The sequence below is a fragment of the Schistocerca gregaria genome, chromosome 1, assembly GCF_023897955.1.
Source record: "Schistocerca gregaria isolate iqSchGreg1 chromosome 1, iqSchGreg1.2, whole genome shotgun sequence".
NCBI classification, from domain to species: Eukaryota; Metazoa; Arthropoda; class Insecta; order Orthoptera; family Acrididae; genus Schistocerca; species Schistocerca gregaria.
The window spans coordinates 956,625,941-956,644,861 of NC_064920.1; the positions used below are offsets into that span (position 1 = coordinate 956,625,941).

Consider the following 18,921-nt stretch of genomic DNA (forward strand, 5'->3'; position numbering starts at 1 on the left):
CAGCTTCAGAACGTTACAGAAAGCCGTAAACAGTCTCCTGCAAACAAATCGATTGGCCGAGTGTATTACTGTAACACAGACGGTAACTACATTAAACCAGTTGTTGTTGTACGTCAGTCCCCTTTGATAATCTCTAAAATACGCTAGCCATCCTTTGAAACAGATGCAATCATTGGAATTTTCTGCGAACCTCGACAAATAATATTCCTTTCAACAAATACCTGCAGCAAATATTGAAGGGTGTTGTGGAGAAGATCAAGTGAGGATTGTTTGTTAATCAGCTAAATTCAAGTCATGGTCGTGCATCAGATGAGAAATTGAGAGTTCCTAAGAGTCGACTGTGTACTTAATGTCGTATTTGATTACTTGCACTGAACTGCTTTTGGCAGACTGAGAGACGACGTGGAGCAGAAAATTATCCGCGGGAAATTAAATGGAGACAATCCAAAATTCGGACGAAATGATTTAGGCAGACTTAGCCGGAAATAGGGTCGACCAGAAGGCAGTTTTAACGCTTCTCGCTAGAATAACTGTCTAATATGAAAAAGAAACACTACTTGGAATACAAACGAAAGTGAAACTAACACATTATAGCTTTTAAAACTATTTTCCTTAAGAACTCTGTTGTCGCAGAATGTACTGGAAACAACTCCTACAGTTTGGCTAGGAAGATACATATTGACAGAAAAAAAGACAACATGATGAAAGAAAAGTAAAGCTCAGAATAATTGTGGAATAAACTATTCGCGATTTAAATGTAGCGTCATAGTGAATAAAACACTGAAGCATTCGACTGCCGCCGTCAGGCATAAAAATCACTGACTGTCGGGGCTGACACGGTTTTCTGATTATATGGATACGATTGCAGCATCGGAACTGGAGAGGGCCGAAGTGAGACGTGGGCAGAAGAAGAACTGCGCATTTCACAGCACCACCAGTCTGTTGCAGGAGCAGAGACGTCACGTAGCGATTGGGGCCGGCGCCAAGTTTGAAACTGCCGTTCCCGCCTCTTTAGAAGCGTCAGGCATCCATCTTTACTTTCGCTCAATATGTCAAGTCCTTACCCACGCCATATTAGGTGTGTACTCCTAGTCTCTGTATAAGTTGTTGCTGTTCATTCTAAACTGCCTCCTTTATAAAAGCATCTCAAGACGATGATGCGTGAGCCAAGGCTGTCGTGTTTCCATATTTTATTGTATTTTATGCAATTTTTCAGCAATGCTCATCTGTTTGCGTTCTCGGGTTTCCTTACTTCTCAGTAAAACGTTCTGAAAAGTTCGAACTGTTTGACCTATATAGACTCATCCTCATAAATTAAGGATAATGCTGATACATGCTGGTCAAACAGCAGGTCATGGCATGGGCTCTCTGTGTGTCAGAAAGTGTGATCTCAAGTTTATGGCAACGATTCCAACAGACAGGAAACGTCTCCAGGCGGTACAGTACGGGACGTCCAAAGTGCACAACACCACAAAAGAGCAATATCTTACCATCAGTGCCCGCAGACGGCCACGGAGTACTGCAGGTAGCCTTGGCTCGGGACCTTACCGCAGCCACTGGAACAGTTGTCTCCAGACGCACTGTCTACAGACGACTGAACAGACATGACGTATTCGCCCGGGGACCTGCAAGGTGCATTCCACTGACCCCAGGTCCCAGGAGAGCCCGTAAAGCCTGGTGTCAAGAACACAGTACATGGTCATTGAAACACTGGTCCCAGGTTATGTTCACGGACGAGTCCAAGTATATTCTGAACAGTGATTCTCGCCGGGTTTTTATCTGGCGTGAACCAGAAAACAGATACCAACCCTTTAATGTTCTTGAAAGGTCGTGGTTTGATGATGTGGGGTGGGATTATGACTGGTGCACGTACACCCCAGCATGTCTTTGACAGAGGAACTGTAACAGGTCAGATGTATCGGGACGTCATTTTGCACCAGTATATCCGCATTTTCAGAAGTGCGGTGGGTCCCACCTTCCTCGTGATGGATGATAACGCACGGCCCCACCGAGCTGCCATCGTGGTCAAGTACCTTGACACAGAAGATATCAGGCCTGCCTGTTCGCCAGACCTAAACCCCATTGAGCACGTCTGGGTTGCTCTCAGCCGACGTATCGCTGCACGTCTTCAAACTCCTAGGACACTTCAGGAACTCTGATAGGCACTGGTGCAAGAATGGGAGGCCTTACCCCAGCAGCTGCTCGATCACCTGATCCAGAGTATGCCAACCCGTTGTGCGGCCTGTGTACGTGGACACAGTGATCATATCCCATATTGATGTCGGGGTACATGCGCAGGAAACAGTGGCGTTTTGTAGCACATGTGTTTCGGGACGGTTTTCACAACTTGATGAAAATTCATTATAGATACTCAGTATAGATACTGCTGCTGCTCAGTATAGATACTGCTGCATTCGCTCTCCAAGACCTATTTCGTCTTTAGTCTTTAACAGGGCGCACCATACATTTGGGAGGGGGGTGGAGAGGGAGGGGAGGAACACTGCTCTTAGTCCATGTCGATCCAGCATCCAGCATACGTCGTAACTTGCTGCTCGTTGCCCCACAGTACGGCAGAAACGACAAGTCACACAGCATCCTTCATTGGTGGCACCTGAAAGCTGTTGGGATGTCTCCATTGCTGTGACCATTCTCTGTGAACACGTGTCTCAAATGCTAGAATTTAGACTGTAGGTGATCGGCATCGGAAATAATCTTTGCTCTATGTACTAATGTGTACAAGACCGCTTTCTTGCGCACGAAGTGGTGAAGGTTATTGAGGTTCAAGTACCGAGTAGTCTGCGCTGCTTTTTTTTCTACACTGAATGATCAGGCCAGCCTTCCACTCAAACAAGACATCCAAGCCACTGAAATAAAATGTTATACAGGAGGAACGAATTGGTTTACGTTTGTTACATAACAACAAAGAATTGTCTTGCTAGCCGACAAAGTAAAGGTCACTGTGGTTCTCACCACTGCACTTGCTACATTTATTAGAAGATGATACGTACCAGATACTCAGTCAACACAGCCATCATTAGAAAGACAGATAAATTATAAAAAGACTCTGGCTTACCGGACGGTGAAGACATTAATGCCTCGAGCCACCAGACCTCCAAAGATTCATCGATTGCCGAAGATATGCTAGGAAAATGTCCCTCTTGCGCTCGTTATTAGTGCAAACAGTTCGCTCACCTGCAGACTGACAGGGTTATTAGCACCCAAGCTGAGACACTGTGAACACTATGTGAATTCGCACACATTTGTTGACACACTCAAGACACGCTGGATTCTTTGACCCAACATTTTCCATGAGGGATCGCCAAGTTGTTCCATCATGTCCAAACGACTACGTACATCCTGTACAACGAATATTATGATATGGCACACAATATGATCGCTACTTCTCTCTGGCAGTAGTGAATTTCTTCATGGAACACTTTGGGGAGCAGGCTCTGAACTCTGCTGCAACATTGAATCCATCTTGCTTCCTCCGGCATGTTGATGACACCTTCCTGATATGGTATCATGGTGAAAATACACTGCGACATTTTGTTGATCGTATGATTAAACTTTCTATAGACATGGAGAAGGATGATAAGCTACCGTTCTTGGATGTTTTAGTTGAGTGGAAGGCAGGAGGCCGGCTTGGTCATTCAATGTACGGAAAAAAACGCACGCAGATCGGCACTTGAATCCCAATAGGTGTCACCACCAATTACACAAGAAAGCAGGTACACAGACCAAAGATTATTTTCGATGACGACCAATTAGGGTCTGAAACGCTGCGATTTTAACGCGTGTTCGGTGAGAAAGTTTACAGCAAAGGAGTACGGCAGGTGCTGTCAGGTGCCTTTGATGACGGACGCCTTGTGAATCGGCAGAAGACAACAAACCGACTGCGTTCCTCCCACGCTGCGGGGCAACGAGCAGCAACTTAGGACGTGTGCTGCAGAGACATGGACTGAGACTAATGTTTCGGTTCACCCCCAAAATACGAGATGTGATACGCCCTACTAAAGATGACATAGGTCTTCGAATGCCTGGTGTGTATGTTGTCCCTTGCGAATGAGACAGTATTTATATAAGTCAAATAGCTTGAAAATTACTAAGGAATATCGACATATTAACCAAAGGGAACTTGAGAATTCGGCCACAGTTCATCATTTCCTGAAAAACGGATATAAAATACATTTTGAAAAGACGAGAGTCTTGGCTCACGCGTCATAATTTCGGAATGGGAGGCAAAAACCAGAGTCCAAGCTACAGCCTTAGTAGGGCATGGCGTCGATTTACAAATCGAGTGAATGCAGAGACGGGTGCCTGACGTTGCTAGAGAGGCAGTTTCAAAAGTAGCGCCAGCTCTTCTAGCTGCCTGACGTCACTCCAACCCGTAGCGGACTAGAGCTGCTGACAGCTGCGCAGCAACCCATCTTCCGCGCATGCGTCTCTTTGACCTTCTCTGACTGGTTCCAGATGCTGCAGTCGTTCCCATATAAGCGCAAAGCTGAGTTCGTCTCGTCAGTCAGTGGCTTTTACTCATGACAGTGGCGGAAATATCGAAAGCTCGTGTTTTTTATTCGATATGAGGCAGCTTTTAAACTGAAAAGAGATTACAAGAGATGCTGCCACGACGACTTCATGGACACAAATTAATTGCTACCTAATGAGTTTATCGGACACGCCATCATCTGCGGCAGGGGGGGGGGGGGGGTTACACGATATATCTCACTTATGAAGCCCGCTGTTTCTGATACTGCAGTCAGTGTGCATTCATAAGCTTGCCACGAGTGGTGCTGCGATAGGTTCTTACAGTATTTATGGAGCTACAACCCGCAACGTCGTGTCGTACGTGTGGTATTTATGCTTAGCAAAGATTTGCTCTGTTGTGTAATGGATATTAAGCACTGTTAACTATAGATGTACAAAAATATGTGAATCACGTAGTGGGCAGTTCTTGAGAATGTTTCGCAAAAAATAAAATAGCTTACAGTTTGGGCGAGCCTTTCAAGACATACCTTTCAATTTCACTAACTGTGCTGCCTGCAACTTTTCGCGGTTTGGACACAATGCTGTAAATGCTGAGGTCGCAGGATGTTTACACTGCCTGACAAACAAAATAGAGCACTCATAAGGGAAGAAGGAACAGAATGATGCCTCACAGTTTCCTGACAAACAAAATAGAGCACTCATAAGGGAAGAAGGAACAGAATGATGCCTCACAGTTTGAACGAGTATGTAACATTATTTTAATGTTTGCATAATCGATTCAAAATTACAAACCACTTGGCGATCTGAGCCCCACTTATTTGAATGATATTGCACTCCGTCTGCTCTGGATGAATGCATCGTTTCAGTTGGTGAGGGTATCAGTAAGCCGTTAAATCCTCTTTTGAGGCAAATTGGCCCACATTTGTGATACATGGTCGTTGATATCCGGAATACTAGCATTGGGATGGAGTCGATGTCTGGGCTGGTTGATACCAGCTACTGGAGATGGATCTGGGAAACTTACTGGCGATGGGCGTATCTCAACATCACGCGGACAATTCATTGAGACGCGTGCCACCTGTGGACGAGCGTTGACTTGGTCAAAAATGGAACCACTAGACTGTCACGTAAGAGGTAACACATAAGAATCGGAATGTCCTTGACATATTGATGTGCCACCAGACTGCCCTCAGTCACTACCAGCCGTGACCCGTAGTCATGCTCTATGGCTCCCTTCACCATGACGCTAGGAGTAAGAGAGCTGTGCTTATCCAAAACATTGAGGAATGGGACCTCTCCCTCCTCGTCGTCATAAATCCCATCAACGGTCATCTGAGGCAGTGCAGAACCGCAATTCGTCATTGAAGACATTACGACGCCATTAAACATCAATCGATGTTTCCCGGTCACGGCATCACTCCAACAGCAGCGGTTTTTTGTTGTGCGAATGGCAGCATAACATTAGAAGCTAATTTCCTAGTGCGGCTGCTATTAGTCTTGAACCAATGGCCCAGCGTGGCGCATAATATTGCAAGGAGTCCATTATTTGCTGTCGATAGGCAGGTGCAGACGTGAAGAGTTCAATATGTGTTCGGTGCGTTCTTCCCTTGTGGTGGTCAGACGTGGTCGATCAGAATGTAGATGACGGGTACGCAGTCCAACATCGAGCTACTGTTGTAACCAAATACCTCAAACAATCTGGATATTGCAGGATTAGAACATCTGGCTAAATGGAGACACACAGGTGCTGAAAACGCTATTTTACACGAGTATGCAGAATATTGATGTCACTCACAGTGGTAATTCAGCATCTGATGCTGTTCACTCCTCTTATATAGCCTGTCAGATTTGTTAACAACGCTAAACACGAACCTCACCCACTGTGGTGGCTGTTCTACCTCTCACAGTGAATTTCAACTCTAGTAAATTTACTTATCAACAGAGGGTGTGTACGTCAAAGAAGTTACATTGACATCCGGCCATCTCGTAAGGAATTTTCGGTGTTTTCGTCAGGCAGTTTAAATCGGAAGCAGTCTATGCACCGTAGGTAAGGGGCAAGACAGCATTTTGCTATCTAATAGCATATAAAATACCACTTGGTCGTTTGCATAATCAGAGGTGTGCTTTGTGTCTGCAGTTGTGGAAGTGCTTCACGAGGGCGCGTGTGACCGGCCCGTGGAGCGAGGCGAGGACCCGTGCGAGGTGGCGGACCGCCTGCCCGCGGTCATCGACCGGCCGCTCTTCTGCGCCTCCGACGGGCGCACCTACTACAACGCCAAGGCGTACTCCTGCGCCGTACACCTGCGGGGCACCTGGTTCCCCTGTGAGTTGTCCTTCCAGCTTCTCAGTGTGACCAGACCTGCCCCCGGTACCTGCAATGCTCGGATGATAATTGTTTGCCAGTAGTTGGCGTGCCATAGGGGTTTTCTTGCCCAACAGGTTTTGTTCCTGATTTGTTTTAACCCTATATTTACTGCGCGACTGAGGAGTTCTGGTAGATTTTGTAGGAATTATGCAACCACACCGCCTGTTAGAGCAGTAGGATCGGGAAGGTCCCTTCCAAAGAGTCTGTGCTTTCTACACTGGACGTCAGCACAGCCTGCACGCCACTCCACAACCTGGAAAGTGAACAGCTGTGCGGAAAATGGCTTATTGGGGTGTTAAACCACACTGCGGGGTTACGTAAATAAGAGAAGTTTTGTATGTGAACTGAGGTGAGTTGCACAAATTAAATAATACGTTTCGTCTACAGTGGTTTCAGTCTCTATTAAGACGAAATGTACATAATTGTGTAACGAGGCATATTTTCAGAAAGAGAGCATATATTTGTATAACTGATGCTTATAAAATCATTTTAAAGAAACCTAAGACCATACGCGCATTACGAAAATTTCAATCTGCAGAAAAAAATCGGGTCTGGAAGGGTTAACATGTACTCCCTGGAGGGACTTTTTCTGCTACTGGATCTCCATTTTCTTGACCAATACACCAGAAACATTCAACATCTATAGGGAATGTAGAGAGAGATAAAAAGAGAGAGAGAGGAAAAGAAAACAGTATCGGCAACATTTAATAGACTTTGTCGTGAGTGGCGACATAATTTTCAAGCGGGAACCACTAGTCTCCAATGCACAGTTTAGGCGGGGGGATGTCGAAATTTGAGACGGTGGCATCAGAAATTCCTTCGTCTGTAACTGGTATCACACTGAAGCGCCAAAGAAACTTGTATAGAGGAGCGGTCTGAAGGGCGTTGCTACTGTTCGCGCGGCTCCCTCCGACGTAGGTTTGAGTCCTCCCTCGAGAATGGGTAGTGTGTAAGCCTAGGGACCGATGACCTCAGCAGTTTGGTCCCATAGGAACTTACCACCACAAAAAAGATATTTAAACAGGAATAACACGGCGCTGCGATCGACAGCACCTATATAAGACAGTTGTTGGATCGGTTACCACTGCAACAATGGCAGCTTATCAAGATTTAAATGAGTCTCAACGTGGTGTTACAGTCGGCGCATGAGCGATGGGACACAGCATCTCCGAAGTAGCGATGGAGTGGGGATTTTCCCGTACGACCATTTCGCATGTGTACCACGAATATCAGGAATGGGGTAAAACATGAAATCTCCGACATGGCTGCTGGAGGAAAAAGATCCTCCAAGAACTGGACCAACGACGACTGAAGAGAATCGTTCAACGTGACAGAAGTGCAACCCTTCCGCAAATTGCTCCATATTTCAATTCCGGGCCATCCCCAAGTGTCAGTGTGCGAACCATTCAACGAAACATCGTCGATATGGGCTTTCGGAAACGAAGGCCCACTCGTGTACACTTGATGACTGCGCGACGCAAAGCTTTACATCTCGTCTGGACCCGTCAACACTGACAATGGAATATTGATGATTGGCAATACATGTTGCCTGGTTGGACGAGTTTCGTTTCAAATTGTATCAAAGTCAAGTGGCTCCAAGCTTTATGGGACCTAACATCTGAGCTCATCAGTCCCCTAGACTTAGAACTACTTAAACCTAACTAACCTAAGGAAATCACTACATCATTGCCCGAGGCAGGATTCGAATCTGCGACCGTAGCAGCAGCGCGGTTCCTGACTGAAGCGCTTAGAACAGTTGGGCTTCAGCGGCCGGCCAAATTTTGGACGTGTACGGGTATGGACAATCCATGGAGCCTGCATGTCAGTAGTGGACTGTTAAAGCTGGCGAAGGCTCTATAATGGTGGGGGACGTGTGTAGTTGGAGTGAAATGGGACCCATAATACTTCTGGTTACGACTCTGACAGTCGCATAAATCAAAACTGAAATGGATGAAGTTCACGCCTATTCTGTGCCATCATTGAAGACCCTTTACTTTTGGATTAATGAATTTAAACGTGGTCGCTCACCGAAGACGAAGCACGATCTGTCCGTCCAATTCAGGCCACCATAAAGAAAACCATTGACAAAATCAATGACATGGTGATGCAAGACGGCCGAATAAAAATTCGTGAGACTGCTGAGATGTCGGAATCTCACCTGAGCGAGTGCATAGTATCCTACACAGACAAGTGGCTATAAGGAAGCTGTGTGTGAGGTGGGTGCCGGAATTGTTCTCAGTCAAGAAAATGAAGCCTGGAGCAATCATTAGACTTCGGAGTTAAAATGGCAATCAAAATAATGGAAAAAATCCCACGAAAGTGCACTGAAGAAAGCAAAGACCATTTTGTCAGTTGAGAATGGGGGGTCAACAGTGTTTTGGGATTCGCAAAGAATAGGTAGAGTCATAACTAGACCCTATTATGCCTCATTCCTGGATCGTTTTGAAACTTGAGTTGGCTGGAAAAAGACCAAGGCCGGTACGTAGAAAAGTGCTCTTTCACCAGCATACCATTCCACACGTCAGCGACAACAATATTGAAAGTGCATGAATTGTGCTTTGATTTGGACCCTCATCTACCGAGTTAAAGCAACGTAGCCTCAAGTGACGTCTTCCTGTCTCGTAACTTGAAACTTTGGGCTGCTGGGAAAATTTTTTCATCAAACGAGGAAATGATATTTGCTGTCAACGAGAATTTTCCAGTTTGACAGAACCTACTACTCCAATGCGATGAAAAAACTAGAGGATCGCTGAACCAAGTTTTTATCACTCAAAGGAGGCTACGTCTAGAACTAAAGTGAGTTGTTTACGGAACAAGAGGAGACGAGATACTGGCAGAAGTAAAACTGTGAGGATGGGGCTTGAGTCGTGCTTGGGTAGCTTAGATGGTAGAGCACTTGCCCGCGAAAGGCAAAGGTCCCGAGTTCGAGTCTCGGTCCAACACACAGTTTCAATCTGCCAGGAAGTTTCAAACATTTTTTTTTTACCAGACTTTACAAACCAACCTCATAGACGGCAGTTTTGTATCTGGTAACCGTGATGGCAACAGAACAGATCTCCCTCTATCAGGCCATGAATTTGGGTCTGTAACGTCCAGGTGGTGACACAAACATACGTCAAAGTGAACTGCAGCTGCGTCGTTTTGCAGCCACATTACTTGAAGACCGTGTACGAGTAGTGTCACTACATATAGTAGGGTAGGAAGGACGCCTGTGACGAAAATGAAGCTGATCGATCAGGATAGTGTTAGATAAGGGTGAAAAATGTCATCACACTCTGTACCTGTACTGATTACTTCCAACTTATTGAGCAGCGGATTTTCATCTGTTCAACTACTGATTCACAATTCCATTTTCACTGAACATACATTCATTGGTGAACAGCACAAATATTAGATATTGACGCTGATGTGTGCAGCACGTTAAATACCACTTTACTTATCATGGTAATCCTCCGCTGGTATTGCTAGCACCGGGCGGGGTAGCCGTGCAGTCTGGGACGCCTTGCCACAGTTCGCGCGGCTCACCCCCATCGGAGGTTCGAGTCCTTCCTCGGACAGGGATGTGTGTGTGTTGTCCTTAGCGTAAGTTAGCTTAACTTTGATTAAGCAGTGTGTAAGCCTAGGGACCGATGACCTCAGCAGTTTGGTGCCATAGGAACTTACCACAAAATTTCTGTTACTAGCATTTCTGCAGATGGTGAGGACGTAGCTCCGCACGTGAACACAACGGAACTCCAAGAGTGATGTTGCACGGTTCCTCTTTGAAGTGTCTCAAAAAGTTCTCTCAAAGTTCTCTCCTGAAAATAGGATTGACCTTTCCATTTTTCTTTTCGTTTAGATTGCTTTCTTGCTTCAGCTACCTACAATAAACTATTCTTTCAAGATTTAAGACCTTTGTAGAAAGCAAACATTGATCACATCAATGTATTTCATTTCATACGGTAAAAAAAGTTGAAATGACTTTTGTCAGACTTCGACAGTACCATTACTAATTATTTACGTCCCAGATAATAGAAAGTACATTTTGAAACAAGAAATCATCATATGGCACCTGTACTTGTAGTTCAGAACCACATTGCGGTAATGATGTTTTGGTGCTCCTGAACAACTGTAACGCTAAAACTGGCTTCATTTACCGGTGTATTGCTGTTTTCAGTTTTACCACGTTGTCTTATGGTCTGAGGAGTGACGTTATACGGGCTGGGCAAAATGAAAATGCCCAGGAAAATATTTACAGTAGTGCTGCCGCACGACTGATTCTTGTAAATAAACATCACAGAAGATGCTGGAAATCGCCAACGTATATGCAACGCTGTACTTTCTTTATAAAGCTGTGGGACAGCCGCGGCTGCTCTGCGAGAGAGAGATAAAGCAGCAACAGCGTTATAAATGTTCACCTGTAGCTCTTCGAGAGTGTGATGATTACTTGAGTACACGTGATCCTTCAATATATGCCTCACGGATAAAAGTCCGCATGTCGTGGTCGTGCGGTAGCGTTCTCCCTTCCCACGCCCGGGTTCCCGGGTTCGATTCCCGGCGGGTTCAGGGATTTTCTCTGCCTCGTGATGGCTGGGTGTTGTGTAATGTACTTAGGTTAGTTAGGTTTAAGTGGTTCTAGGTTCTAGGGGACTGATGACCATAGATAATAAGTCCTGTAGTGCTCAGAGCCATTTAGCCATTTGAACCATTTGAACGGATAAAAATTACACGGGAGAGAGATCAGGCTGTAGCAGTGGCCAGGAGATTGAACTTCCTATGTATATTATCTCCTCTCCTTACCGAACACCTCATGCAATCATGACAAGATGCAGTGTATGCTGTTGTTCTGACTTGATGAAAATGTCCATGTAAACGTTCATCTTCTGTGAACTAATCCGCAATGGGTATAAAAGTTTTCTGGGTATGGTACCGTGTCAGAATGAATTAAACTACTGCTGCTGGAGAAAAACCAACATTTCAGCCACGGTTGCAGCGGTCTTCTTTTGGGTCTAATGGTGCGTTCTAGCTGAGCTGTGTCCTTTATATTTTGTTGTTTCTGTTCACTGCGCATGCCATTACATCATAATTTTAAAAAGGTAGTTAGTAGCATTGGTCACTTCAGGCAGAAGTAGAGGGAACTATTTTAATAGGTTATTGCATTGGAGGGAGAACATAACCTCTGTTATATGTTGGCTCTTGTGTTATGTGCCATGATTGGTGGTCATCGTCGAATGACAAGTTTGCTGCTGTTTACCAACTGCTGGACGTCGGCCTCGCGGCGGCAGTTACTCGCCGGTAGTGCTCGTGCCTTGTTTTGACAGTGCGATCTTTTCGGCTCTGATTGCTGGCAGCCAGGATAGGGCACGTCTGAGTCCATCTTCCCTATTCATGTTATTAGGATGTTTAAGTATTTCGATGGCCTCTCTGATTTTGCTTTTCGTCATAACCGTCATAATCCGCTATGTTAAAATAGTTTCTGGACATAACACTTAGTATTAAGAGTTTGCTGTAGGAGTGTCGTACATTGCGAACGGCAGACACTGCGCAAAAAAACACCAATTTTGAGATTATACAACGCCTCCTCAAGGTACTGATGGGAATTTGCTGATGCGCAATGGGGCACGTTGTGTCAGTTCACGTAACTTGACAGTCTGCGTCAGGTCTCACCTGAAAGAAACTGATTGTCCGAAAGTCCTTATTCCACTTCAGTTAGAAACCAGAAGTAGAAAACAATACGTGGAAGTTCGTCTCGACGTTTTAATTGATTCACAGCAGCAAATTTGTAAGGGTACTGATGCACGTCCTTTTTGATAGTGTTTCGACACTACAATCTCTTAGTTCCCATTTCCGCAGATAAATGGCGTTGAGATTTCATCGGACTTTGTTCCAAGCTTCCCTGCACTCCAACAGTGCTTTCTGGTGTTCCAACGTTTTTTCGTATTTTTACGGCTTTTATTCTCTAAAGAGCCCTTTCTGAACACTTTCCCACTAAATTTAGCTTTTCATACTTAGCTGTACGTTTTTCCAAAACACTTCCAATTCTAAACTCTTGCTGAAACAGTTCCGCATACGATTGTTTTTACGAATTGTGCTTCTCATAACACACGATAATGAACACGTGCCGCTGTTACGTGAGCACCATTTTGTGCTACATTCAGCCGATCACTAAACACATCTTCTCTCCCATTCAAACTTAATGACGCAACGAAGTACCCTGGGACAGAGCATACGCTGATCGCATATGCGCAGCCACGTGACAGCAAGATTGGTGCTTAGCAATCACGGTTTCCTGCCTTTTCTGTGATGGGCAGTTCTCCTGGCAGTTAACAAGGTTCAGTTGCGCGTCTGTCTTATAAATATTTTTCGAGCTACTTTCATTTTCCCCGCCTCGTACACACAGATGACAGGGGTCAAGGGATACTTCCCAATATCGCGTCGGACCCCCTTTTGCCAGACTTACTGCAGCAGCTCGACGTGGCATAGACACAAAAAGTCGTTGGAACTCCCTTGCACAAATATTGAATCATGCTATCTCTATAGCCGTCGATAGTTCCGAAAGTGTTGCCGATGTAGGATTTTGTGAGCGAATAGACTTCTCCATTATGCCATAAAAATGTTCGATGGGATTCATATCGGGCAGTCTGGGTGACCAAATTATTCGCTCGAACTGTCCAGAATGTTCTTCAAACCAATCGCGGACATTTGTGGCCCAATGACATGGCGCATTGTCATCTATTAAGATTCCATCGTTGTTTGGGAACATGAAGTACTCGAATGGCTGCAGATGGTCTTCAAGTAGCCGAACACAACAATTTCTATCCACTATCGGTTCACTTGGACCAGAAGACCCAGTCCATCCCACGTAAACTCATTTCACACCATTGCGAAGCTATCTGCAGCTTGTACAGTACCTCGTTGACAACCAGAATTCTGCGTCACACTCGAACCCTACTATGAGCTCTTACCAACAGAAAACAAGACTCATCTGACCAGACCACTGTTTTCCATTCGTCTAGGATCCAACGGATACGGTCACGAGCCCTGGAGAGGCGCTGCAGGAGATCTTGTGCTGTTAGCAATGCTGCTGCCACAGCCCACTGACGCCAAATTTCGTTCGTCGCATGTCCCACATAGATTTCTGCGGTTATTTCACCCAGTGCTGATTATCTTTTGGCACTGACAACTCTACCCAAACGGGGCTACTCAAAGTCGCTAGGTGAAGGTCGTAGGCCACTGTGTTGTCCCTGGTGAGAGTTAATGACTGAAATTTCGTATTCTCTGCACACTCTTGACGCTGTGGATCTCGAAATATTGAATTCCCAAATATTTCCGAAATTGAATGCCCTAGGTGTCTCGCTTCAACTATTATTCCGCGTTGAAGGTCCGTTAATTGTCGTCGTGCGGCCATAAATACGTCGCAAACCTTTTCACATGGATCACATGAGTACAAATGACAGCCTCTGTTACTGTCGCTGTCGCTCCACTGGCGAGCTTTCTTTGCTCGGCACGTTGAGCAGTTAAGCATAATCACATTGCAAATCTTTTCACATGGATCACCTGAGTATAAATAGCAGCTTCGACAATGCACTGTCCTTTTATACGTTGTGTACCCGATGCCACCGGCATCTTGTGGTGTTTTTTTTTTAAATATTTTTATATTTTTATCAAATTATTATTCTCTTGTGAAGATTCAGAAATCTGTTATGAGTTTTGCACCACTTCCTGGCAGGAAGAGCAAAGACTTTTCAAAAAACTTAAGTACTGTTAGGGATAGTTTATATTTCACCTGAAATCGTTTCCAGAAAGCGTAGCGTTCTCAAGATCAAGAACAGAGTTTATTTGTGTCGTGATCATGTTCGATCACAACCGGATATGAGACATAGCAACAACGAACAGAGAAATCTAAGGGACCAGACAGAGCTGGAAATTTTCTTTGCTATACTATACCACATATTAAAAGAAGTGGGATTTAAATTACAAACACGGTAAATAGCAATGCGCCTTCTGCCTTAACTACGACTTTTGCCGACATGCAGCCGGCGCCTGGTAGCTGTATAAAAACTACAAAAACACCGTTATTTCTGTTGCTATTAATAGAAGATGGAAAGCATAAAAATACTGTAAGGAATAAGGAGGCACTACTGCATTTGAGAGCAAAATAACTTATTTAATTACCTTAGTCAGTATTGCTAACAATAGGCTCCGTAAAATTTCAATTTTCTATCTTTCTGGCCGTTTCCTTAAGTAAAGTCCTTTAACATATTCGATATTTCCTCTTAGATGCACACACAAATTCTTACATTGCACTGAGCAATAGTAATATTTTATAATAACTAATTAGTGATTGCGGACCACGTCACATAAGCGTCCACCGTCATTAAAAAATATCACGACTGTGGTAACAGAAGAGGATTACAATTCTTCAGCTGTCAAAAAGTAAGAAACACAAAATATCTCTATCGATACAATTTATGAACAATTCGCATTCCGCGCCGTGGAGCGTAAGGTGTTCTGAAATATTAGGTGGTCGCTGCTCAGCGACGATCTAAGAAATTTTTACACAAATTGTATGGCTTTTATGAGCCTGCATGGTTAGATGATCGAAAGTAAGTTTATTTAATGCATCGAAACAGATACTAATATTACAATCTGAATGTGTGCATATTGACTTTTATCACCTCACTGTAGTCTACATTCCAAGTAACTCCTGACTGCTTTGTAATTTATCCAAAAGTGGCTCTAAGTTTACGTCCCAGAAATCGGAACTGCAAAGAGAGCCTTCAGGGCATCCTTTTGAACACAGTTGGTAACTGTTAATGTGAGTCTGGACAGCGTCACGTATCCGCCTGTTCGTTAATCTAATGGACAATGTATAATTAGAATCGGCGCTTGGTAATAATCTCAACTTCGACGCATAAATGTTATCTGTGACTGGTAACACTTTTTCGATTGTGTCACCTGTGACGCGTGTCCATTTTTTCTCCACAATATAGCACTGAATCAAGTAGTTGTGGATGGTGTATAAACACTTACCTTTCGAAATCGGAACTCAGTCGCCGACTAATACTGAGCATGGCGGTAAGATTCATAACCGAAACAACGCAAGAGGAAATGCTATTGTGTATGAGGCACGCCTGAAAATGATGACAAGGCCGCAGTTATTATGCACGTCAATGTGTAGTACAGTCGGCGTTTGAGTTTTCAGAATTTGGCATCTGTTTCATCAGATGCCTCCTTATGATCAGAAATTAGTTGTGTACACTATTATTGCAACACGAATTGTTGGACTTATTATTTTCTACAAAACCGTAACTTCTGGTAGCTGAGTCAATGTCTGTTTATTTGTTTAACTATTTTTTATTATTTTATCTGTTGCTGCGCATCTAACGCCACAGTCTTGTGGCTCTAAACCAGGTCGATACATTCTATCAATTTTAGTTTCATATGAAATATATAACTTTAAAAACTAAAGCCATATTAACAGAAAAAGTAGAAAAGCAAATAAGCAATAAGAGTGGAACTAAAGTAAAACTAAGACTCACAATCAAGTACCCTCTCCTCCTAAACTGTTACAATGGTAATCAGGAATCTTGGAACTGCTCACGACTGCCGACTAGGCAATTTCCTACATCTAAGTTCACCCCTTAATTAAACTACTGGCAAATGATTCTGCGTGGCTCGGCAGCGCTTGATCTTTTGCACTCCAAATAGGGTTCCTGTTTTTCACACAATTTAAAGAACTCTAAATAAAAAGTTTCATTATTAATTTGGGCTCGTATGACTAATTGCTTTGATGAGAATTAAATAATTTTGCGCTATAAATAAACATGTTACGTCATTAACCAGCCTCCTCATCAGCATTGCGAGTCATCAGCATCTCTTTCTGAAATTAAAAAGTTGGATGAGCTCTGCTTCATTGCTGAACTCGTTCTCGAGGTTGTCCTGGTGCAGTTTTTCTTCTTGTACACATACGTTCCAAACCTTTTTGATTGACCCATTTGGCAAACAGGAATATTAGCCAATACTTCGACATCAATATCTTAATATTCCGTAATGTAGAACTCAGACTGTAGTGCTGTTCATTTTCTACACACACCAAAAAAAGTTTTGCATCACCCGGTTCCAGGGTGGCCGAGCGGTTCCAGGCGCTCCGGTCGCAGGTTCGAATCCTGCCGCAGGCATGGATGTGTGTGATGTCCTTAGGTTAGTTAGGTTTAATTAGTTCCAAGTTATAGGGGACTGATGACCTTAGAAGTTAAGTCCCACAGTGCTCAGAGCCATTTGAATTTATCACCCGGTTCCCAGAACTCCTGAAAATAGACGTTGACTGTGTATAATGTATTACAGACACAGTCCCTTTGACTGTTCAGCGATGTCACTAAAGCCACCCAAAGATGTAAACAACCATGCATGAGCAGCGCCCATTAGACGGAGGGGGTCCAACAGCCGATCAGTTCCAGTCATTCCACCAGGTAAGAGTTACATGGCTGGTGTTGTCTGTAGTTGAACCATGGCTAGACGGTCAATACCGCGGTTCGATAGCGTCCGCATTGTTCCTTTGTGGCAGGAAGGATTCTCAACAAGGGAAGTGTCCAGGCGTCTCGGAGTGAACCAAAACGATGTTGTTCGGACATGTAGGAGATACAGAGAGACATGAATTGTAGATGACATGGCTCGCTCAGGCCGCCCAAGGGCTACTATTCCAGTAGATGACCGCTACTTACGGATTATGGCTCGGAGGAACCCTGACAGCAACGGCACCATGTTAATAATGCTTTTCGTGCAGCCACAGGACATAGTGCTACCAGGCTGCATGATGCGCAACTTCACTCCCGACGTCCATGGCGAGGTCCATCTTTGCAAATACGACACCATGCAGCGCTGTACAGATGGGCCCAACAACATGCTGAATGGACCGCTCAGGATTGGTATCACGTTCACTTCACCAATGAGTGTCGCATATGCCTCCAAGCGGACAATCGTCGGAGACGTGTTTGGAGGCGACCCGGTCAGGCTGATCGTCTTAGGCACACACTGTCCAGCGAGTGCAGCAAGGTGGGGGTTCCCTGAAATTTTGCGGTGGCATTATGTGGGGGCGACGTACGCCGCTGGTGGTCACAGAAGGCGCCTTAACGGCTTTACGGTACCTCCGGGCGATAGTGCAACCATATCGGCAGCATATTGACGAGGCATTCGCCCCCATAATGCAAATTTTGTGAATGACATCCTTCAGGATAACTACATCGCTCGACTAGTGTGCCCAGGATGAACCCTATCGAACTTACCTGGGGTAGAGTGAAATGGGCTGTTTATGGATGATGAGACCAATCAACCACACTGAGGGATCTACACCGAATCGCTGTCGAGGAATGGGACAATCTGAACCAACAGTACCTTGATGATCTTGTGGATAGTATGCCAGTACGAATTTTGATGAAAAAAAGACAATATATTATTTATTATTATGTATAAATGTGAATGGATGAAAAAATGAAAATGGGGGAGAAATGGCTTTAAATATTTATGTTATTTACTCTTTCAGTACGAACTTTGTTGTAGACCCCCTTATTTACGTGTGGTAATAAAAATTCATTTAGACAGAATTAAGCACATTTAAAATTACGTGAACCTTAGCAACCCTCTCATGCTGATAAATTTAAACTAACTGATTAATAACATTTATTTGAAACTCATTTAAATTAACTTTTTTACGTATTTCGACCTTGGCACACATTTTCTAGATGCAGTGGATTTTTTAAATATTTACTGAATTCTTTCCCGGCGTTAGCTATGGAACACAAGACTGTCTCTGTTAGTATAAAATGGTTAAATATTGCCAAGCCGATCTGAACGTTTAACTATCATTGACAAAACACACGTCACTATACGTTTAAGTTATTTGCTTTAGAAATGGAAAGAACCTACAGATTAAAAACTTCAACGTTAATTATCCGCCTATGAATGCACAAATGTAAAACCAGTAATAAATTCAGTCAGCCTCAGGATCGCTGTAAAAGAAAAATATTTCGTAATTCAATGCTAATTTTACCTGCTCCAGATTTACGGGTTTGGTTAATTTTATAGCGGAA

The 18,921-nt window shown here is 44.1% G+C and overlaps 1 protein-coding gene across 1 annotated transcript in view; it reads left to right on the forward strand.

The window, feature by feature from the left end:
- The window catches only part of LOC126310110 (agrin-like), a 276,535-nt gene that overhangs the window by 241,663 nt on the left and 15,951 nt on the right, over positions 1-18,921 (forward strand). Inside the window, exon 7 of the mRNA XM_049992110.1 lies at positions 6,626-6,811. Coding sequence (XP_049848067.1) covers positions 6,626-6,811 — 186 coding nt within the window. The remainder of the gene's footprint in view (positions 1-6,625; positions 6,812-18,921) is intronic.